General features: G+C 39.8%; 1 protein-coding gene across 5 annotated transcripts in view; it reads left to right on the forward strand.

The window, feature by feature from the left end:
* Positions 1-25443, forward strand: part of PUM2 (pumilio RNA binding family member 2) — a 122095-nt gene that overhangs the window by 44298 nt on the left and 52354 nt on the right. For all 5 annotated transcript variants that reach the window (XM_040224987.1, XM_040224989.1, XM_040224988.1 and 2 more), the window contains one exon: positions 23067-23192. In XM_040224987.1, the coding sequence (XP_040080921.1) occupies positions 23067-23192 (126 nt within the window). The remainder of the gene's footprint in view (positions 1-23066; positions 23193-25443) is intronic.

The following is a 25443-nucleotide window of genomic DNA, read 5'->3' on the forward strand; positions in this document are numbered from 1 at the left end:
TTTGGCATAGCAGTAAAGCAGAAATAGATGTTTTTCTAGAACTCTCTTGCTTTTTCCATGATCCAGCGGATGTTGGCAATTTGATCTCTGGTTCCTCTGCCTTTTCTAAAACCAACTTGAACATCTGGAAGTTCACGGTTCACATATTGCTGAAGCCTGGCTTGGAGAATTTTGAACATTACATTACTAGCGTGTGAGATGAGTGCAACTGTGCAGTAGTTTGAGCATTCTTTGGCATTGCCTTTCTTTGGGATTGGAATGAAAACTGACCTTTTCTAGTCTTGTGGCCACTGCTGAGTTTTCCAAATTTGCTGGCATATGGAGTGCAGCACTTTCACAGCATTATCTTCCAGGATTTGAGATAGCTCAACTGGAATTTCATCACCTCCACCAGTAACGCTGAAGAAATGGAACGGTTCTATGAAGACCTACAAGGCCTTTTAGAACTAACACCCCAAAAAGATGTCCTTTTCATTATAGGGGACTGGAATGCAAAAGTAGGAAGTCAAGAAACACCTGGAGTAACAGGCAAATTTGGCCTTGGAATACAGAATGAAACAGGGCAAAGGCTACTAGAGTTTTGCCAAGAGAACACACTGGTCATAGCAAACAGCCTCTTCTAACAACACAAGAGAAAACTGTACACATGGACATCACCAGATGGTCAATACCGAAATCAGATTGATTATATTCTTTGCAGCCAAAGATGGAGAAGCTCTATACAGTCAGCAAAAACAAGACCAGGGGCTGACTGTGGCTCAGATCATGAACTCCATATTGCCAAATTCAGACTTAAATTGAAGAAAGTAGGGAAAACCGCTAGACCATTCAAGTATGACCTAAATCAAATTCCTAATGATTATACAGTGGAAGTGAGAAATAGATTTAAGGGACTAGATCTGATAGATAGAGTGCCTGATGAACTATGGACGGAGGTTCATGACATTGTACAGGAGACAGGAATCAAGACCATCCCCATGGAAAAGAAATGCAAAAAAGCAAAATGGCTGTCTGGGGAGGCCTTACAAATAGCTGTGAAAAAAAGAGAAACGAAAAGCAAAGGAGAAAAGGAAAGATAAAAGCATTTGAATGTAGAATTACAAAGAATAGCAAGAAGAGATAAGAAAGCCTTCCTCAGCAATCAGTGCAAAGAAATTGAGGAAAACAACAGAATGGGAAAGACTAGAAATCTCTTCAAGAAAATTGGAGATACCAAGGGAACATTTCATTCAAAGATGGGTGGTATGGGCCTAATAGAAGCAGAAGATATTAAGAGGAGGTGGCAAGAATACACAGAAGAACTGTACAAAAAAGATCTTCACGACCAAGATAATCATGATGGTGTGATCACTCACCTAGAACCAGACATCCTGGAATGTGAAGTCAAGTGGGCCTTAGAAAGCATCACTGTGAACAAAGCTCTTGATTAGTGTTTATTAAATTTTATTAATGCTGTTTTCTAATAATTGAGTCATTCCTGTGCTCTTAGAATTTAAAATAATTGTATATAATATTGAGCTCTTTTAATTTGCTAATGTTTTATTTAGGATTTTTATCAATGTATAAATGAATTTAGCCTGTGTGTGTATATGCATTTTTTTGTTAGATTTTGATACCAATATACTTGCTTCCTAAAAATAGTTTAAAAGTGTTTCTTTTTTTAATGCCTTGGAATATTTCAATTACATTTGACCTTATAAAAGATTTGGCATATGTTAGAACTTCTTTGTGAAACCAGGGAAACTATGCAAATAAATCTGAAAACTTGAATGGAAATTTCCAAGAAAGCATAACTTACCAAAATGGATCCCATCTTTGTTCCGTTGTTAAAATAGAGAAGAGTTGATCATTAGTCCTTTTATCCAGGTTTCCTGAGTCACCTCTTAGCTGGCTGATAGTTGTTTAGATTCAGTTCAGTTCAGTCTCTCAGTCGTGTTTGACTCTTTGCAGCCTCATGGACTGCAGCACCCAGCTCTCCCTGTCCATCAGCAACTCCCGGAGTTTACTCAGACTCATGTCCATTGAGTCGGTGATGCCATCCAACCATCTCATCCTCTGTCATCCCCTTCTCCTCCTGCCTTCAGTCTTTCCCAGCTTCAGTGTCTTTTCCAGTGAGTCAGTTCTTCACATCAGGTGGCCAAAGTATTGGAACTTGAGCTTCAGCATCAGTCCTTCCAATAAGTATTCAGGACTGATTTCCTTTAGGATTGGCTGGTTTGATCTCCCTGCAGTCCAAGGGACTCTCAAGAGTCTTCTCCAACTCCACAGTTCAAAAGCATCAATTCTTCTGCACTCAGCTTTCTTTATAGTCCATTTTGTGTTTTTGAGATTGAATCAAAGTACTGCATTTCGGACTCTTTTGTTGTTGACTATGATGACTACTCCATTTCTTCCAAGGGATTCTTGCCCACAGTAGTAGATATAATGGTCATCTGAGTTAAATTCACCCATTCCAGTCCATTTTAGTTCACTGATTCTTAAATTTTCTATGTTCACTCTTGCCATCTCCTGTTTGACCACTTCTAATTTACTTTGATTCATGGACCTAACATTCCAGGTTCCTATGCAGTATTGCTCTTTACAGCATCGGAGTTTACTTCTGTCACCAGTCACATCCACAACTTGGTATTGTTTTTGCTTTGGCTCCATCTCTTCATTCTTTCTGGAGTTATTTTGCCACTGGATCTCCACTAGCATATTGGGCACCTACCGACCTGGGGAGTTCATCTTTCTTTGTCCTTTTCTTGCCTTTTCATACTGTTCATGGGGTTCTCAAGGCAAGAATACTGACGTGGTTTGCCATTCCCTTCTTCAGTGGACCACGTTTTGTCAGAACTCTGTACCATGACATCGTACGAATAGAAATATGTGTTCCATAGAATTTAAAATTCTATAGTAGCCACATTTTAAAAAGTAAAAAGAAGTATGTGAAATTAGTTTGAATAATATTTTATTTATCCCACTATATTGAAGATATCTCAAATGTAGTAAATATAAAACTTAGTAATAAATTCTTTTTTTTATATAGTCTTTGAAATTAAGTGTGCATATTCCCACTTGCAGCAAATCTCACTTTAGACTAGTCTCATTGTAAATGTTCAGTAGCTATATATGGTAGTAACTACCATAGCAGACAGTGCATGTTCTAGAATGGAGGTTGACAAACTTTTTTCTACAAAGTTCCAGATAGCAAACATTTAAAATTTTACATGCCGTATGTTTTCTGTCAGAATTACTTGACCTTCTTCTTATAGAACAAGGCAGCCATAGACAGTACATAAATGAGTACAGCTGTGTTCTCTTCAACTTTACTGTGTGCATGGTTTCTTGAATTTTGTATAATTTTCATTTGTTACAAATTACTATTTTCAACCATTTAAAAATGTTTATATCATTCTTAGCTAATTTATACAAAAATAGATAGTAGGCTAAAACTTGGCCCATGGACTGGACCAGAAAGAGGTGATAGATTTAGTATATTTTATGTTTTAAAATGTACATCCACACTGAAAAGAGGGAGAGAAAGAGAAAAGAAAAAGATGGGGTTGTTTTAATGGCTGGGTTCTGTAGGGTAGGAAATTGAGATGTGATGCATAGGAGTAAACTGGAAGTAAACTATGAGGCCTTCAGAGGCCTGCAGAGGGCTGCAAGAGGGATAAATAAAATGGCCTGCTCATCCCAGGACTGGGGTTGAGGGGGTTAGATCCCCAGACCACTAATAAAAACTTGATTTGGAGACTTCACCCTAAAGTGTGTTTTTGTCAATTGGGATGAATAAATGTAAGAGAATCTCTCATATAAGATAGTATCTAAAACGGAAATTACAATGCAGACAACAAAGAGTAGTCATATAATAGAGTTTATACCCATGGTGTAGAAATAAGAGAACTTTAAAGTTCTGAAAAGAATTTTTAAATGTTTGTTTAGAATATTGAGATACAGGACATAGGTCATCAAAGATCAGAGGTCTTAAAATGTCATAATGATATGAAAACAAACCATTTCAGAACCTTGTAAATAAAAACACATGGAGGGAGGCGGGTCTAAGATGGAGGAGGAATAGGATGGAGAGACCACTTTCTCCCCCACAAATTCATCAAAAGAACATTTGAATGCTGAGTAAATTCCCACAAAACAACTTCTGAATGCCGGCAGAAGATATTGGCACCCAGAAAAGCAGCCCATTGTCTTCGAAAAGAGGTAGGAAAAAATATAAAAGATAAAAAGAGAGACAAAAGAGGTAGGGACGGAGCTCCGTTCCGGGAAGGGAGTCTTAAAAAAGAGAGAAGTTTCCAAACACCATGAAACACTGTGGTGAGCCTTGGAACCACAGAGGGCAACATAACCGGGAGGAAAAATAAATAAATAATTAAAACCCACAGATTACCTGCCCAACGGTAACTCCTCCAAGCGGAGAAGCAGCGCAGACGTCTGCACCCACCACTAGCAAGCAGGGGCTGGGCGGGGAGGTGCAGCTGCATTGCTTAGAGTAAGGACGCAGCCTGAATGTTGAGGGCAATCTGAGGGAACTAACTTGGGATAGCAAACCAGACTGGGCTAGCTACCAGGCGAAAAGCTCTAACCTAAGACACCATCAGGCCCGCTCACAGAACAAAGGACTGAGCAGAGCTAGCCGGCTGCAGACCATCCCTCTCCGGTGACAGGCAGCCAGAGCGAGAAAGGGCCAATTGGGGCCCCAGAAAGGCATTATCTACCAAACTGGAAGCAGGCTTCGTTGCTAACCAAGACTTCTTGGGATTCTGGATGGCCAACATCCTCCTGAATAAAGGTTGTACACCCAGAAAACTGAGCAGCAGGGACGGGGGAGGCGATAAGTCACAGTAACTGCGCTCGCCAAACACCTGGTCACCTGAGTAGCCCGGAGCTCAGAAGGGCACAAAATGCAGGCCCACCGAATCTGCGCCTCTGAGGACTTCCTGAGTGCCTGAACATGAGTGGCTTAAACCTGGGAGGTGCATGCAGCCCAGGGCCAGCCTCAGACATTCCCCGGCAGAGCAACCTAGAGCCTAAGCAGTATAGACAGGGAAAGCACACATGCTGTGAGTGGGGGCAAACCCAATGTGGCTGAGTCACTGCGAGCACACGCCCGTATTGTTTGAAGTGTTCCTCCCTCCCCACAGCACGACTGAACAAGTGAGCCTAAAAAAGTGTCCGCCACCACCCCCTTGTATCAGGGCGGAAATTAGACACTGAAGAGACAAGCAAACAGAAGAAGCTAAAACAGAGGGAACCTCCTTGGAAGTGACAGGTGCAATAGATTAAAACCCTGTAGTTAGTACCTACTACATAGGAAGGGGCCTATAGATTTTGAGAAATATAAGCCGGATCAAGGAATTATCCGAAACTGAATTGACCACACACTGCCCACAACACCACCAGCGAAAGTCCTAGATATATTTTTACTACCATTCCTTAATTTTTTAAAATTTTAAGTCCTCTATTACTCCTTTAATTTTCATTTTTATAACCTATTACTTTGCAAAAAAAAAAGGACCCTGTTTTTTAAAGCAAACTTCATATATATATATTTTTTTTTTATAATTTTTGTGACTTTTTTTTTTCCTTTAAGATTGTATTTTTGAAAATCCAGCCTCTGGATTTTTAATCTTTGCTTTTTGGTATTTGTTATCAATTTTGCACCTTTAAGAAGCCAATCTTCAGTACCCATTTTTACTTGGGAGTGACATTACTGGCTTGACTGCTCTCTTCCCCTTTGGACTCTCCTTTTTCTCTACCAACTCGCCTGTGTCTTCTCCCTACCCCCTCTCTTATCTACCCAACTCTGTGAATCTCTGTGTGTGTTCTGGACAGTGGAGAACACTTAGGGAACTGATTATGGCTAGATCTGTCTGTCTCCTTTTGGTTACCCCCTTTATCCTCCTGGCCACCTCTGTCTCCTTCCTCCTTCTTCTCTGTATAACTCTGTGAACATCTGTGAGCGGTCCAGACTGTGGAGAGCACATAAGGAAGTGATTATTGGCTAGCTTGCTCTCTCCTCTTTTGATTCCACCTCATCTCATCCTGGTCACCTCTATCTCCCTGCTCCCTCTTCTCTTCTCCATGTAACTCTGTGAACCTCTCTGGGTGTCCCTCATTGTGGAGAAACTTTTCATCATTAACCTAGATCTTTTATCAGTGGTGCTGTATAGATGGAGAACTCTTGAAGCTCCCGTAAAAATAAGACTGAAAACCAGAAGCAGAAGGCTTAAGTCCAAATCCTGAGAACACCAGAGAACTCCTAACTGCAGGGAACATTAATTGACAGGAGCTTATCAAATGCCTCCATACTTACACTGAAACCAAGCACCACCTGGGGGCCAACAAGTTCCAGAGCAAGACATACCATGCAAATTCTCCAGCAACACAGGAACATAGCCCTGAGCTTCAATATATACGGTGCCCAAAGTCACTCCAAACCTATTGACATCTTATAACTCATTACTGGACACTTCATTGCACTCCAGAGAGAAGAAATCCAGCTCCACCCACCAGAACACTGACACAAGCTTCCCTGACCAGGAAACCTTGACAAGCCACCCGTACAACCCCACTCCACAATGAAGAGAACTCCACAAACTGCCAGAATACAGAAAGGCCACCCCAAACACAGCAATATAAACAAGATGAAGAGACAGAGGAATACCCAGGAGGTAAAGGATCAGGATAAATGCCCACCAAACCAAACAAAAGAGGAAGAGATAGGGAATCTACCTGATAAAGAATTCCAAATAATGATAGTGAAAATGATCCAAAATCTTGAAAACAAAATGGAATCATAGATAAATAGCCAGTAGACAGGGTTGAGAAGATGCAAGAAAGGTTTAACAAGGACCTAGAAGAAATAAAGAGTCCATATATAATGAATAATGCAATAAATGATATCAAAAACACTGGAGGGAACCAACAGTAGAATATCAGGGAGAAGCTAGGATTAGTGAGGTAGAAGATAGAATGGTAGAAATAAATGAATCAGAGAGGAAAAAAGAAAAAGGAATTAAAAGGAATGAGGACAATCTCAGAGACCTCTGGGACAATGTTAAATGCTCCAACATTCGAATCATAGGAGTCCCAGAAGAAGAAAACAAAAAGAAAGACCATGAGAAAATACTTGAGGAGATAATAGTAGAAAACTTACCTAAATGGGGAAGGAAATAGTCACCCAAGTCCAAGAAACCCAGAGAGTGCCAAACAGGAAAACCAAAGGCAAAACACCCCAAGACACATATTAATCAAATTCAGTTCAGTTCAGTTGCTCACTCATGTCTGACTCTTTGCAACCCCATGAATCGTAGCACACCAGACCTCCCTGTCCATCACCAACTCCCGGAGTTCACAGAAACTCACATCCATTGAGTCGGTGATGCCATCCAGCCATCTCATCCTCTGTCGTCCCATTCTCCTCCTGCCTCCAATCCCTGCCAGCATCAGAGTCTTTTCCAGTGACTCAACTCTTCGCATGAGGTGGCCAAAGTACTGGAGTTTCAGCTTTAGCATCATTCCTTCCAAAGAAATCCCAGGACTGATCTCCTTCAGAATGGATTGGTTGGATCTCTTTGCAGTCCAAGGGACTCTCAAGAGTCTTCTCCAACACCACAGTTCAAAAGCATCAATTCTTTGGCGCTCAGCTTTCATCACAGTCCAACTCTCACATCCATACATAACCACAGGAAACACCATAGCCTTGACTAGACACACGTTTGTTGGCAAAGTAATGTCTCTGCTTTTCAACATGCTGTCTATGTTGGTCATAACTTTTCTTCCAAGGAGTAAGCGTCTTTTAATTTCATGGCTGCGGTCACCATCTGCAGTGATTTTGGAACCCCCAAAAATAAAGTCTGACATTGTTTCCACTGTTTACCCATCTATTTCCCATGAAGTGATGGGACTAGATGCCATGATCTTCATTTCCTGAATGTTGAGCTTTAAGCCAACTTTTTCACTCTCCTCTTTCACTTTCATCAGGAGCCTTTTTAGTTCCTCTTCATTTTCTGCCATAAGGGTGGTGTCATCTGCATGTCTGAGGTTATTGATATTTCTCTCTGCAGTCTTGATTCCAGCTTGTGCTTGTTCCAGCCCAGCGTGTCTCATGATGTACTCTGCTTAGAAGTTAAATAAGCAGGGTGACAATATGCAGCCTTGACGTACTCCTTTTCCTATTTGGAACCAATCTATTGTTCCATGTCCAGTTCTAACTGTTGCTTCCTGACCTGCATACAGATTTCTCAGGAGGCAGGTCAGGTGCTCTGGTATTCCTATCTCTTTCAGAATTTCCCACAGTTTATTGTGATCCACACAGTCAAAGGCTTTGGCATAGCAATAAGGCAGAAATAGATGTTTTTCTAGCACTCTCTTGCTTTTTCGATGATCCAGCGGATGTTGGCAATTTGATCTCTGGTTCTTCTGCCTTTTTTAAAACCAGCTTGAACATCTGTAAGTTGACCATTCACTTATAGCTGAAGCCTGGCTTCGAGAATTTTGAACATTACTAGCGTGTGCAGTAGTTTGAGCATTCTTTGGCATTGCCTTTCTTTGGGATTGGAATGAAAACTCACCTTTTCCAGTCCTGTGGCCATTGCTGAGTTTTCCAAATTTGCTGGCATATGGAGTGCAGCACTTTCACAGCATCATCTTTCAGGATTTGAAAGAGCTCCACTGGAATTCCATCACCTCCACTAGCTTTGTTCGTAGTGATGCTTTCTAAGGCCCACTTGACTTCACCTTCCAGGATGTCTGGCTCTAGGTGAGTGATCACACCATCATGATTATCTTGGTCATGAAGATCTTTTTTGTACAGTTCTACTGTGTATTCTTGCCACCTCCTCTTATCTTCTGCTTCTGTTAGGTCCATACCATTTCTGTCCTTTATCGAGCCCATCTTTGAATGAAATGTTCCCTTGGTATCTCTAATTTTCTTGAAGAGATTTCTAGTCTTTCCCATTCTATTGTTTTCCTCTATTTCTTTGCACTGATTGCTGAGGAAGGCTTTCTTATCTCTTCTTGCTATTCTTTGTAATTCTACATTCAAATGCTTATATCTTTCCTTTTTCCTTTGCTTTTCGTTTCTGTTCTTTTCACAGCTATTTGTAAGGCCTCCCCAGACAGCCATTTTGCTTTTTTGCATTTCTTTTCCATGGGGATGGTCTTGATCCCTGTCTCCTGTACAATGTCATGAACCTCCGTCCATAGTTCATGAGGCGCTCTATCTATCAGATCTAGTCCCTTAAGTCTATTTCTCACTTTCACTTTATAATCATTAGGAATTTGATTTAGGTCATACCTGAATGGTCTAGTTGTTTTCTCTGCTTTCTTCAATTTAAGTCTGAATTTGGCAATAAGGAGTTCATGATCTGAGCCACAGTCAGCTCCCCATCTAGATTTTGTTGACTGTATAGAGCTTCTCTATCTTTGGTTGCAAAGAATATAATCAGTCTGATTTCAGTGTTGACCATCTGGTGATGTCCATGTGTAGAGTCTTCTCTTGTGTTGTTGGAAGAGGATGTTTGCTATGACCAGTGCATTTTCTTGGCAAAACTCTATTAGTCTTTGCCCTACTTCATTGCGTATTATTAAGGCCAAATTCGCCTGTTAATCCTTGTGTTTCTTGACTTCCTACTTTTGCATTCCAGTCCCCTATAATGAAAAGGACATTTTTTGGGGTGTTAGTTCTAAAAGGTCTTGTAGGTCTTCATAAAACCGTTCAACTTCAGCTTCTTCAATGTTACTGGTAGGGACATAGACTTGGATAACTGTGATATTGAATGGTTTGCCTTGGCAATGAACAGAGATCATTCTGTCGTTTTTGAGATTGCATCCAGGTACTGCATTTTGGACTCTTTTGTTGAACATGATAGCTACTCCGTTTCTTCTGATGGATTCATGCCCGCAGTAGCCAATATAATGGTCATCTGAGTTAAATTCACCCATTCCAGTCTATTTTAGTTCGCTGATTTCTAGAATGTTGACATTAACCCTTGCCATCTCTTGTTTGACCACTTCCAATTTGCCTTGATTCATGGACCTGACATGCCAGGTTCTCATGCAATATTGCTCTTTACAGCATCGGACCTTGCTTCTATCACCAGTCATATCCACAACTGGGTATTGTTTTCGCTTTTGCTCTATCCCTTCATTCTTTCTGGAGTTATTTCTCCGTTGATCTCCAGTTGCATATTGGGCACCTACTGACCTGGGGAGTTCCTCTTTCAGTATCTTATCGTTTTGCCTTTTCATACTGTTCATGGGGTTCTCAAGGCAAGAATACTGAAGTGGTTTGCCATTCCCTTCTCTAGTGGACCACATTCTGTCAGACCTCTCCACCATGACCTGCCTGTCTTGGCTGGGCCATGGGCATGGCTTAGTTTCATTGAGTTAGACAAGGCTGTGGTCCTAATGTGATTAGTTTGACTAGTTTTCTGTGATTATAGTGTCAGTGTGTCTGCCCTCTGATGCCCTCTTGTAAGACCTACCATCTTACTTGGGTTTCTCTTACCGTGGATGTGGGGTATTTGTTCATGGCTGCTCCAGCATAGCACAGCTGCTGCTCCTTACCTTAGATGAGGGGTATCTCCTCACTACCGCCCCTCCTGACCTTGAACATGGAATAGCTTCTCTAGGCACTCCTGTGCCTGCGCAGCCACTGCTCCTTGGATGTGGGGTTGCTCCTCCCGGCTGCCACCCCTGACCTCGGGTGTGGGAGTAGCTCCTCTGGGCCATCGCCCCAGGCTTCGGATGTAGGGTAGCTCCTCTCAGCTGCTCCTGCGCTGTTGCAGCCTGGCACTCTTGGCTGCCGCCCCTGTCCTCGGACACAGGATAACTCCTCCCCGCCGCTGCCCCTGACCTCGGACGTGGGGTAGCTCCTCTCGGCCGTTCCTGTGCTGTCACAGCCTGGTACTCTTGGCCACTGCCCCTGACCTTGGACGTGGGGTGACTCCTCTTGGCCACTGCCCCACGAGCATGGGATCCTCCTGGCTTCTGCACCTGGCCTCAGACGTGGGGTAGCTCCTTTAGGCCGCACTACGTGCGCCGGTTGTAGCTGCCCTCGCCTACCTCCTCAGCCCCTAGTAAATACTCCTCATTTGTTAATTAATCAAATTAACAAAAGATCAAACACAAAGAACAGCTATTAAAAGCAGCAAGGGAAAAATAACAAATAACACACAAGGGACTTCCCATAAGGATAACAGCTGATCTTTCAATAGAAACTCTTCAAGCCAGGAGGGAATGGCAGGACATACCTAAAGTGATGAAGGAAAATAACCTACAGCCCAGAACATTCATATATGAAGGAGAAATCAAAAGCTTTACATACAAGCAAAAGCTGAGAGAATTCAGCACCACCAAATCAGCTCTCCAACAAATGCTAAAGGATCTTCTCTAGACAGGAAACACAAAAAGGGTGTATAAACTCAATCCCAAAACAATAAAGTAAATGGCAATGGGAGCAGAAGTAAGTAAGTAAAGTCACTCAGTCATGTCCGACTCCTTGTGACCCCGTGGACTGCAGCCCACCAGGCTCCTCAGTCCATGGGATTCTCCAGGCAAGAATATTGGAGTGGGTTGCCATTTCCTTCTCCAGGGGATCTTCCCGACCCAGGGATCGAACCTGGGTCTCCTGCATTGGAGGCAGACACTTTAACCTCTGAACTTATCAATAATTACCTTAAGTGTAAATGAGTTGAATGCCCCAACCAAAAGACAAAGACTGGCTGAATGGATAAAAAAACAAGACCCTTATTTATGTTCTATACAAGATACCCACCTCAAAACAAGGGACACATACAGACTGAAAGTGAAGGGCTGGAAAAAGGTATTCCACAGAAATAGAGACCAAAAGCAGGATTAACAGTACTCATATCAGATAAAATAGACTTTAAAACAAAGGCTGTGAAAAGAGATAAAGGACACAACATAATGATCAAAGGATCAATCCAAGAAGAAGATATAACAATTATAAATATATATCCACCCAACATAGGACCACTGCAATATGTAAGACAAATGCTAACAAGTATGAAAAAGGAAATTAACAATAACACAGTAATAGTGGGAGACTTTAATACCCCACTCACACCTATGAATAGATCAACTAAACAGAAAATTAACAAGGAAAGACAAACTTATACAATAGACCAGTTAGACCTTATTGATATCTATAGCACATTTCACCCCAAAACAATGAATTTCACCTTTTTCTCAAGCGCACACAGAACCTTCTCCAGGATAGATCACATTCTGGGCCATAAATCTAGCCTTGGTAAATTCAAAAAAAATTGAAATCATTCCAAGCATCTTTTCTGACCACAATGCAGTAAGATTAGATCTCAATTATAGGAGAAAAACTATTAAAAATTCCAACATATGGAGGCTGAATAACATGCTGCTCAATAACCAACAAATCACAGAAGAAATTAAAATATGTATAGAAACAAGTGAAAATGAAAACACAACAACCCAAAACCTGTGGGACACTGTAAAAGCAGTTGTAAGGGGAAGGTACATAGCAATACAGGCATACCTCAAGAAACAAGAAAAAAAGTCAAATAAATAACCTAACTCTACACCTAAAGCAACTAGAAAAGGAAGAAATGAAGAACCCCAGGGTTAGAAGGAAAGAATCTTAAAAATTAGGGCAGAAATAAATGCAAAAGAAACAAAAGAGACCATAGCAAAAATCAACAAAGCCAAAAGCTGGTTCTTTGAGAGGATAAATAAAGTTGACAAATCATTAGCCAGACTCATCAAGAAACAAAGGGAGAAAAATCAAATCAATGGAGAGATCACAACAGACAACCCCAAAATACAAAGGATCATAAGAGACTACTATCAGCAATTATATGCCAATAAAATGGACGACGTGGAAGAAATGGACAAATTCTTAGAAAAGTATGACTTTCAAAACTGAACCAGGAAGGAATAGAAAATCTTAACAGACCCATCACAAGCATGGAAATTGAAACTGTAATCAGAAATCTTCCAGCAAACAAAAGCCCAGGTCCAGACGGTTTCACAGCTGAATTCTACCAAAAATTTAGAGAAGAGCTAACACCTATCCTACTCAAACTCTTCCAGAAAATTGCAGAGGAAGGTAAACTTCAAACTCATTCTGTGAGGCCACCATCACCCTAATACCAAAACCTGACAAAGATGCCGCAAAAAAAGGAAACTACAGGCCAATATCACTGATGAACCTAGATGCAAAAATCCTTAACAAAATTCTAGCAGTCAGAATCCAACAACACATTAAAAAGATCATACATCATGACCAAGTGGGCTTTATCCCAGGGATGCAAGGATTCTTCAATATCCACAAATCAGTGTAATACACCACGTTAACAAATTGAAAAATAAAAGCCATATGATTATCTTAATAGATGCAGAGAAAGCCTTAGACAAAATTCAACATCCAATTATGATTTAAAAAAAAAAAAAACCCAGAAGGCAGGAATAGAAGGAACATACCTCAACATAATAAAAGCTATATATGACAAACCCACAGCAAACATTATCCTCAATGGTGAAAAATTGAAAGCATTTCCCCTAAAGTCAGGAACAAGACAAGGGTGCCCACTACCACCACTACTTTTCAGCATAGTTTTGGAAGTTTTGGCCACAGCAATCAGCAGAAAAAGAAATAAAAGGAATCCAAATTGGAAAAGAAGAAGTAAAACTCTTCACTCTTTGCAGATGACATGATCTTCTACATAGAAAACCCTGAAGACTCCACCAGAAAATTACTAGAGCTAATCAATGAATATAGTATAGTAAAGTTACAGGATATAAAACCAACACACAGAAATCCCTTGCATTCCTATACACTAATAATGAGAAAATAGAGAAATTAAGGAAACAATTCCATTCACCATTGCAATGAAAAGAATAAAATACTTAGGAATATGTCTACCTAAAGAAACTAAAGACCTATATATAGAAAACTATAAAGAGGACACTAATAGATGGAGAAATATACCATGTTCATGGATAAAAGAATCAATATAGTGAAAATGAGTATACTACCCAAAGCAATCTATAGAGTCAATGCAATCCCTATCAAGCTACCAATGGTATTTTTCACAGAACTAGAACAAATAATTTCTCAATTTGTATGGAAATACAAAACACCTCGAATACTCAAAGCAATCTTGAGAAAGAAGAATGGAACTGGAGGAATCAACCTGCCTGACTTCAGGCTCTACTACAAAGCCACAGTCATCAAGACAATATGGTACTGGCACAAGGACAGAAATACAGATCAATGGAACAAAATATAAAGCCCAGAGATAAATCCATGCACCTATGGACACCTTATCTTTGACAAAGGAGGCAAGAATATACAATGGATTAAAGACAATCTCTTTAACAAGTGGTGCTGGGAAAACTGGTCAACCACTTGTAAAAGAATGAAACTAGATCACTTTCTAACACCATACACAAAAATAAACTCAAAATGGGTTAAAGATCTAAATATAAGACCAGAAACTGTAAAACTCCTAGAGGAGAACTTAGGCAAAACACTCTCTGACATAAATCACAGCTGGATCCTCTATGACCCACCTCTCAGAATACTGAAAATAAAAGCAAAAATAAACAAATGGGACGTAATTAAAATCAAAAGCTTCTGCACAACAAAGGAAACTATAAGCAAGGTGAAAAGACAGCCTTCAGAATGGGAGAAAATAATAGCAAATGAAGCAACTGACAAAGAATCTCAAAAATATATAAGCAACTCCTGCAGCTCAATTCCAGAAAAATGAACAACCCAATCAAAAAATGGGCCAAAGAACTAAACAGACATTTCTCCAAAGAAGACATACAAATGGCTAACAAACATAAAAAGATGCTCAACATTACTCATTATCAGAGAAATGCAAATCAAAACCACATTGAGCTACCATTTGATGCCAGTCAGAATGGCTGCTATCCTAAAGTCTGCAAGCAGTAAATGCTGGAGAGGGTGTAGAGAAAAGGGAACCCTCTTACACTGTTGGTGAGAATGCAAACTAGTATAGTCACTATGGAGAACAGTGCGGAGATTCCTTAAAAAATGAAATAGAACTGCCTTATGACCCAGCAATCCCACTGCTGGGCATACACACCGAGGAAACCAGAATTGAAAGAGACACATGTACCCCAGTGTTCATCGCAGCACTTTTTATAATGTCCAGGACATGGAAGCAACCTAGATGTCCATCAGCAGAAAGCTGTGGTACATATATACAATGGAGTATTACTCAGCGTTTAAAAAGAATACATTTGAATCAGTTCTCATGAGGTGGATGAAATTGGAGCCTATTATACAGAGTGAAGTAAGCCAGAAAGAAAAACACCAATATGGTATGCTGTTGCTGCTACTGCTAAGTTGCTTCAGTCGTGTCACACTCGTCAGTACAGTATACTAACGCATATATATGGAATTTAGAAAGATGGTAACAATAACCCTGTTAGCGAGACAGCAAAAGAGACACAGATGTATAGAACAGTCTTTTGGACTCTGTGGGAGAGAGAGAGGGTGGGATGATTTGGGAGAATTGCATTGAGACATGTACAATATCATATGTGAAATGGATTGCCAGTTCAGGTTTGATGCATGATACAGGATGCTCGGGAATGGTGCACTGGGATGACCCAGACAGATGGTTAGGGGAGGGAGGTGGGAGGGGGGGGTTCAGGATGGGGAACACATGTATGTATACCCGTGGCGGATTCAACACACGTACACCCTTGGTTGATATATGGCAAAACCAATACAATATTGTAAAGTAATTAGCCTCCAATTAAATAAATTTATATTAAAAAAAAACACATGGGGTGGACTGCATAATTAACTAGCTATCATCTAGGAGGAAATAGACCAGAAGATAAAACTTAGGAAATCTCTCAGAAAACTGAAAAGTTACACATAGTAATCAGGATGTGGGATGGAGTAAGGAGTAACTAAACTAGTGCAAGGCTTTTTCTGAAGGCTTGAATAAATGGGGATGCATGCCCTTTGGAGAAAACTCGATACCTTAAAGATGTCAATTCTCCTAAAATTTTGAATTTAATATATAGATTGGAATCCCAACAGGACCTGTTTTCTTTTTGGAAACTTAAAACTTTGATTTTGATGTTTTATCTCAAAAAAGTGAAACCAGAAGCTTAATAGAACACCTAAGTGAGAGATGGACTTAGCCATATTTCAAAGTAATTATTATCTTCAGTGGTTAAAACATTGTGGTACTGCCTTAGAAATATATAACTAGATCAGTAAACAAGAATACTCTGAAGTGAAGGTGTGTGTTTGGGGTGTAGGGGTAGTGTGACTTTTAACCTTAACATTGCAAATTAATTTTACAAAAGTATTTTTGGAGAATGACTTGGAGATAATTGGGTCATATTCCGATGGATAAGAATTTTAACGAAAAAAGTATACAAGATTTGATATAGTTTCTCTTTGATGGCCAAAGAACCATAGATTAAAACCAACAAATTTTAATACTTTATTTTACTTCTCACGTTGTCAGCTTTTAAAAAATTCGATAATACCTTATTTCATCTGAGTGTAGGTGGTATTCTTGTATATTCATGGCAGTAGTGTAAATTGGTAAAACTTTCCTGGAGGGTAATTTGGACAGGCGGATGGAGATTAAATACACATTTTTGTCCATTTAAGTGAATTTTCATAAGGATATGATGATAATGTAGTATACTTAATAATAGCATTATTAATAGCAAAAAGTGAATCATCTGTATATCTGTAGTAGATGAGTTAAATCATGTTCCTTTTATGTAGTGGGATCCAGAACTCTGTAGCTATAAATATTACTAGGAAATTCTCCAGCTGTCTAGTGGTTAGGATGCTCGCTTTCACTGCCAAGGGCCAGAGTTCAATCCCTGGTTATGAGAAACGATCCTGCAAGCCAGGTGGCATGTAGCAGCCCCCTACACAAAAAAATAAATAATAAATAGGTATCCCTTGACATGGAAAGGAATTTGTGTTTAACTGGCAAGTGAGAAAAGCATATTAAAGTACCATTATACCCTATAATATAAAACATATCAGTGTGTTTGTGTATATATATATATATTCATTTAAAAATTTAGAAGGGCATGTATTTATACATATGCATATATAAACATAGATTCAAACACATGTATGTGTATACATGCAAACATATGCATTTATGTGTACACACTCATAATAGACTTCCCTGTGGCTCAGCACTAAGGAATCTGCCTGTAGTGCAGGAGATGCAGGTTCAATCTCCCTAGGTAGGTGAAGATCCCCTGGAGAAGGAAATGGCAACCCACTGCAGTAGTATTGCCTGGGAAATCCATGGACAGAGAAGCTTGGCAGATTACAGTCATGGGGTCGCAGAAGAGTCAAACATGACTTAGTGACTAAACAACAACAGGAACACACATACACATATGGCTTGAGATCTCATATGTTGTAAATACTTCTAAGTGAATCATGTGAGCTTAAAATCAGTTTTCCCTTTTTTGGCCTAAGTTTCAGTATATATACATTGTGCTAAGTTGCTTTCCGTCATGTCTGACTCTTTGTAACCTGATGGACCAGAGGTCACCAGCCTCCTCTGTCCATGGGATTCTCCAAGCAAGAATGCTGGCGTGGGTCGCCATCCCCCCTCCAGGGGGTCTTTCCAACCCACATCTACTGTTCCTGCATTGGCAGGCGGGTTCTATGCCACTGGCACCACCTAGGAAGCCCTGATAAATCCATTAGGTCAAACTAATTCCTCCTTTTGCAAATATTTGAAACCTTCCTGCTTTTTGTCAGCTTTGTAGTATAAATATGGAGAGAGCTATACTAAAATCATTTCTGAAGTCAAAAAAGAAAATTGAGAAGGCCATAAACTCATGGTCAGTAAGGTTACATGAAGACTTTGGCTTTCCACTTTATATACTTAAATATTAATAGTAGTTTGAGTTTTTAAAAGCAGTCTTTTAATCATAAAAATAAAGAATATAAAGTTAGATCCTGACTTTTCAATTTGTAGTTAAAGGAGTAGAACATGTATATCAAAACATCTTTATTCTTGTCGTGATCATCTAAAAGGCAAGAGAGTTCCAGAAAACATCTATTTCTGCTTTGCTGACTATGCCGAAGTCTTTGAATGTGTGGATCACAATAAACTGGAAAATTCTGAAAGAGATGGGAATACCAGAGCACCTGACTTGCCTCTTGAGGAACCTATATGCAGGTCAGGAAGCAACAGTTAGAACTGGACATGCAACAACAGACTGGTTCCAAATAGGAAAAGGAGTATGTCAAGGCTGTATATTGTCACCCTGCTTATTTAACTTATATGCAGAGTACATCATGAGAAACGCTGGGCTGGAACAAGCACAAGCTGGAATTGAGATCGCTTGGAGAAATATCAATAACCTCAGATATGCAGATGACACCACCCTTATGGCAGAAAATGAAGAACTAAAAAGCTTCTTGATGAAAGTGAAAGAGAAGAGTGAAAAAGTTGGCTTAAAGCTCAACATTCAGAAAACAAAGATCATGGCATCTGGTCCCATCACTTCATGGGAAAAAATGGGGAAACAGTGGAAACAGTGTCAGACTTTATTTTTCTGGGCTCCAAAGTCACTGCAGACGGTGATTGCAGCCATGAAATTAAAAGAAGCTTATTTCTTGGAAGAAAAGTTATGACCAACCTAGACAGCATATTAAAAAGCAGAGATATCACTTTGTCAGCAAAGGTCCATCTAGTCAAGGCTATGGTTTTTCCAGTAGTCATGTATGGATGTGAGAGTTGGACTCTGAAGAAAGCTGAGTGCCGAAGAATTGATGCTTTTGAACTGTGGTGTTGGAGAAGACTCTTGAGAGTCCCTTGGACTGCAAGGAGATCCAGCCGGTCCATCCTGAAGGAGATCAGTCCTGGGTGTTCATTGCAAGAACTGATGCTGAAGCTGAAACTCCAATACTTTGGCCACCTGATGCGAAGAGCTGACTCATTTGCAAAGACCCTGATAATGGGAAAGATTGAGGGCAGAAGGGGACGACAGAGGATGAGATGGCTGGATGGCATCACCAACTCAATGGACATGGGTTTGGGTGGACTCCAGGCGTTGGTGATGGACAAGGAGGCCTGGTGTGCTGTGGTTCATGGGGTTGCAAAGAGTCGGACATGACTGAGCGACTAAACTGAACTGAGCTGAATCACAGTAGAGGCACTAGAGGGAAATCTTGAAAGCCTTTGATCTAGGGCATAACTAAGAATGGAACTTTGAAAAAATGGTCTTTTAAATAGTTCAAGGATTTAATTGAATCCTCTGTTTTATTCAAATGGCCATGTGTTGCCTGGGCATGAAATCACTATTGTAGGTTGTGGCCATCATTTCTTAAAATTGGCAGTTTAGTTTAGAGTACATTGAAATTTCATAAGGATAAACATTTTTTTGAGGTTTTTGTTTGTGGCATTGTGTGTGTGGATGCTAAGTCCATGAGAAATAATATTCACATTGTGCGTCACAGTCCAGAACATGAAAATCATTACAATATAGTAACCATAAAAGTTATTTTATGTCCACTTGCTTTTTATGTCTATATCCATCCCCCACCATCTTTTTCAACTTGAACCTTTTTGAGCTCCTTTAACTTTAAACATGTTCTCTTTACCTATTTCCTACCTTGTACTTTTCACATTTACTTTCCAGAAGAGGAAATTCTAGCATAAATCTTCCTTAGCCTCCTTTCAGTTCAGTTCAGTTGCTCAGTCATGTCCGACTCTTGCGACCCTGTGAATCGCAGCACACCAGGCCTCCCTGTCCGTCACCATCTCCCGGAGTTCACTCAGACTCAAGTCCATCGAGTCAGTGATGCCATCCAGCCATCTCATCCTCGGTCATCCCCTTCTCCTCTTGCCCCCAATCCCTCCCAGCATCAGAGTCTTTTCCAATGAGTCAGCTCTTCGCATGAGGTAGCCAAAGTACTGGAGCTTCAGCTTTAGCATCTTTCCTTCCAAAGAAATCCCAGAGTTGATCTCCTTCAGAATGGACTGGTTGCATCTCCTTGTAGTCCAAGGAACTCTCAAGAGTCTTCTCCAACACCACACTTCAAAAGCATCAATTCTTCGGCACTCAGCTTTCTTCACAGTCCAACTCTCATATCCGTACATGACCACTGGAAAAACCATAGCCTTGACTAGACGGACCTTAGTCGGCAAATAATGTCTCTGCTTTTGAATATACTATCTAGGTTGGTTATAACTTTTCTTCCAAGGAGTAAGCGTCTTTTAATTTCATGGCTGCAGTCACCATCTGCAGTGATTTTGGAGCCCAGAAAAATAAAGTCTGACACTGTTTCTACTGTTTCCCCATCTATTTCCCATGGAGTGATGGGACCAGATGCCATGATCTTCGTTTTCTGAATGTTGAGCTTTAAGCCAACTTTTTCACTCTCCTCTTTCACTTTCATCAGGAGGCTTTTTAGTTCCTCTTCACTTTCTGTCATAAGGGTAGTGTCATCTGCATATCTGCGGTTATTGATATTTCTCCTGGCAATCTTGATTCCAGCTTGTGTTTCTTCCAGTCCAGCATTTCTCATGATGTACTCTGCATATAAGTTAAATAAGCAGGGTGACAATATACAGCCTTGACATACTCCTTTTCCTATTTGGAAATAATCTGTTGTTCCATGTCCAGTTCTAACTGTTGCTTCCTGACCTGCATACAGATTTCTCAAGAGGCAGGTCAGGTGGTCTGGTATTCCCATCTCTTTCAGAATTTTCCACAGTTTATTGTGATCCACACAGTCAAAGGCTTTGGCATAGTCAGTAAAGCAGAAATAGATGTTTTTCTAGAACTCTCTTGCTTTTTCCATGATCCAGCGGATGTTGGCCATTTGAAATCGGATGTTGGCCATTTGAAATCTGGTTCCTCTGCCTTTTCTAAAACCAGTTTGAATGTCAGGGAGTTCATGGTTCACGTATTGCTGAAGCCTGGCTTGGAGAATTTTGAGCATTACTTTACTAGCATGTGAGATGAGTGCAATTATGCAGTAGTTTGAGCATTCTTTGGCATTGCCTTTCTTTGGAATTGGAATGAAAACTGACCTTTTCCAGTCCTGTTGCCATTGCTGAGTTTTCCAAATTTGCTGGCATATTGAGTGCAGCACTTTCACAGCATCATCTTTCAGGATTTGAAACAGCTCAACTGGAATTCCGTCACCTCCACTAGCTTTGTTCGTAGTGATGCTTTCTAAGGCCCACTTGACTTCACATTCCAAGATGTCCAGCTCTAGATTAGTGATCACATCATCATGATTATCTGGGTCATGAAGATATTTTTTGTACAGTTCTTCCGTGTATTTTTGCCACCTCTTCTTAATATCTTCTGCTTCTGTTAGGTCCAGACCATTTCTGTCCTTTATCGAGCCCATCTTTGCATGGAATGTTCCCTTGGTATCTCTAATTTTCTTGAAGAGATCTCTAGTCTTTGCCAGTCTATTGTTTTCCTCTATTTCTTTGCATTGATCACTGAAGAAGGCTTTCTTATCTCTTCTTGCTATTCTTTGGAACTCTGCATTCAGATGGGAATATTTTTCTTTTTCTCCTTTGCTTTTCGCCTCTCTTCTTTTCACAGCTGTTTGTAAGGCCTCCTCAGGCAGCCATTTTGCTTTTTTGCATTTCTTTTCCATGGGGATGGGCTTGGTCCCTGTCTCCTGTACAATGTCACGAACCTCATTCCATAGTTCATCAGGCACTCTATCTATCAGATCTAGGCCCTTAAATCTATTTCTCACTTCCACTTTATAATCATAAGGGATTTGATTTAGGTCATACCTGAATGGTCTAGCGGTTTTCCCTACTTTCTTCAATTTAAGTCTGAATTTGGCAATAAGGAGTTCATGATCTGAGCCACAGTCAGCTCCCAGTCTTGTTTTTGCTGACTGTATAGAGCTTCTCCATCGTTGGCTGCCAAGAATATAATCAATCTGATTTCAGTGTTGACCATCTGGTGATGTCCATGTGTAGAGTCTTCTCTTGTGTTGTTGGAAGTGGGTGTATGCTACGACCAGTGCATTTTCTTGGCAAAACTCTATAAGTCTTTGCCCTGCTTCATTCCGCATTCCAAGGCCAAATTTGCCTGTTACTCCAGGTGTTTCTTGACTTCCTACTTTTGCATTCTAGTCCCCTATAATGAAAAGGACATCTTTTTTGGAGGTCTTGTAGGTCTTCATAAAACCGTTTAACTTCAGTTTCTTCAGCGTTACTCGTTGGGGCATAGACTTGGATAACTGTGATATTGAATGTTTTGCCTTGGAGACAAACAGAGATCATTCTGTTGTTTTTGAGATTGCATCCAAGTACTGCATTTTGGACTCTTTTGTTGACCATGATAGCTACTCCATTTCTTCTGAGGGATTCCTGCCTACAGTAGTAGATATAATGGTCATCTGAGTTAAATTCACCAAATCTATATTGGCATATATTAGACTCAGAAGTGGGTTTATTCTGTTTTCCTTTTACTTTCAGAGTAACGTCCCAACTGCTTAACATGACCCAGGAAGCTCTTCATGAGTCTTCATTCTGATTATGGCTGCAGTTTTATCTTACCACAACTCCATACCATCCTGCCAAAAGCTTCTTGATATCCTGTCTCTCTGTGCTCATAGCACTTACACTGTATTCTACTTGCTTTTCTGACTAGATTGTGATTTGTGAGGGCAGATCATAACTGTCCTCCTCAGCGTTGAATCCCTAACTCATAGTTGACTTAATAAAGATTGAATGAAAAACCACTATTGAACAATAGTAGTTCTAACTGCTCTGAACATTTATTGTGTGCCTGTTATGTGCCAGTAGTATACAATCATTTATATTTAATTTGAACAGAAATTACTGATTATATACCTGTTTCATACATGAAGAACCTCAGAACCAGGTTGCGTTACATGCTTAAGGTCACTTAGGTAGTAAGAGTTAGAATTATCATATACTCTCTCCTCCCCAACCCCAATTTCAGAGTAGAATTTTTTTTCCTAATGAAGAAAATCATGCATATGTTTTTATTATTTCTCTCTCTTTCAAATACAGCTGGTGTATTTTCAGCAGGCCTTGCTCCAGCTGCATTTGTGCCAAATCCATATATTATTAGTGCTGCTCCTCCAGGGACTGATCCGTATACTGCAGCAGGATTGGCTGCAGCAGCTACATTAGCAGGTAACTTACTGTTCATACTTGTTTCTTGTTCTGGATTTAGTTTTAATTTTGGGGTAAGCTTTACTTTGGTCTGTTGGGGCAATTTGAAGTTCCTAGGGAAAACTGAAACATATATCCAGAGGGAAATGAAGTTTCCAAAGTTAGTTTATTTTTCAAGTGTAAGGCTACAGGAGAAAACTTAAGTCTAGTAACTCTTTTCCTCCTGTGCCTAGTTGGTTTACATTTTAGTTTTATAGTTTCAAAAATCTTACATTAGCAAATCTTTATTCTTGTAACTGATCCCATTTACCCACAGAGACAGTGCAAATAGTTACTTCTCAGAAAATCAGCTGGCCACTCACAGGAGTCTATCGCAGCTACCCCCAGGGCAGGAATAGGACAAGGTAAAGAGGTTCAGTCTTGAGTAAATGAGTATCTAAAAAGTAAAGTTTAATTAGCAATATCAGAATAAACAGGCAAGCTGAGGGATGAAAAGGTGGGGTTGAGTTGGAAAGAATATATTAGTAAATGTCAAAGCCTGATAACTACCAGTCAAAATCTGGACTAAAAAGCAAAAGTATACAGTGTCATGTGTCAATTGTATTGCACTAAAGCTGGAAAAAAACCCTTTTTTTTTAAACCAAATTGTATTTCCTATTTAAGTAAGGAAGACTTGTGTACTGGTTTGGCACAATATTATTGAATAAAGTGATTTGTTGTCTAGGGTTTAGAGGGAGAAGTTGTTTTACATTGAGTCAGTTATAGAGACAGGAATGAACTGGTCTTAAGCATGATTTATGTTGGTTACCAAGACAGGAGCAGGGAGATATCAACCATGGAAGTGTGTTTCCTTGTTTGAAGCTGTTGATTGACTAACTTTTCTTAACTTGAAGCTGTCAGTGATAAACTTGCTGAATTACCACTGATCAATTAATGTTAAATCCGCTTCTGGTAGTTATTTATTATCATGCCTGCAGAACAGGTATTTTTTTCTTAGGCATTTGTGGGTTTCTTAGTATCTGTGGACTTTTTTTTTTTTTAATACACAAGAATTTTAAGATGTGGGGAAAAAATGTTAATTTCAAATTCCTGCTGGATCCCTTAGTTAGCCAACTGAAACTAACCTGTCACAATGAATACTTTTGGTGTAGATCTGCCTGTGATTCCATAAGGATATGAGCTTTCCTGGTACCATTTAACTGGATGTTAATATGTAAAGTGCTGGTATATCTTAAATACAGAGAATCATTAATCTGTGAATCTATGGGACCTGAAAGAAGGAACTTTTAAGTGATCATTAGTTTTGAGATAAGGATTCTTGGCATTCTGGACTTACTTAGACTTTCTGAGATCAGTACTGTCCAGTAGAAATAGAATGGGAGCCAGATTGTAACTTAGATTTTTTTTTTTTCCCTCTAGTAACCATATTATAAAAGTAAAAAACATGAACTTAATTTCAGTGATCTGTTTAACTATTGATTATTGATAATTTTTATTGATAGGTACCTTTTTTTTTTAATGCTAAGTCTTCAAAATCCCCATAGTAAGTATGTATTACGTACTTAGAACACATCTCAGTTCAGGCTATTCAACTTTCAACTGTTTAGCCACAGGTGACTTCTGGCTACTTTTAGACAGAGAAGTTCTAGCTGAATGTCTGATTCTTTTGTTTTGTTGTGACAGTGTATACTTTCTTCATAAATCCTTTTCTTATGTTTTAAGAGTCTATTGTAGATTTTGTTTAAACTGTCTTTAGAATTTTTTTGTTTTCCTGAAGCTTTTCATGTTAGTGGTTCAGTTACACTGGGCTTTATTTTCTTCTAAAACAAAGTGAAACCAAGAGTTTGACTTTCTAAAATACGTGTTAGATACACTAATATGTAATGCTTCCCTCGTAGCTCAGTTGGTAAAGAAACTGCCTCCAGTGCAGGAGACCCAGATTCAGTTCCTGGGTTGGGAAGGTCCTATGGACAGAGAAGCCTGGCAGGCTACAGTATATGGGGTCTCAAGAGTCAGACACAACTTAGTGACTACACCATCACCACCACCAGATACACTAAAATCATATCAGTGGAATTTAGGACATATTTGTTTTATCAGCCAGGAAACATGACATGTTAATTATTAATTTAATGGTAGGTCTTATTTTGTTTGATACTTCATACTGACCAGAAATTAAATTTTATCTTGGATAAAGTAGATAGAGCAAGAATTTACTCTGTTTTTCCTGGGTTGCTTTCTTATGTCTGTGTCCCTTTATGATTATATTATA

The sequence above is a fragment of the Oryx dammah genome, unplaced genomic scaffold (assembly GCF_014754425.2).
Source record: "Oryx dammah isolate SB20612 unplaced genomic scaffold, SCBI_Odam_1.1 HiC_scaffold_25, whole genome shotgun sequence".
Classification (NCBI taxonomy): domain Eukaryota; kingdom Metazoa; phylum Chordata; class Mammalia; order Artiodactyla; family Bovidae; genus Oryx; species Oryx dammah.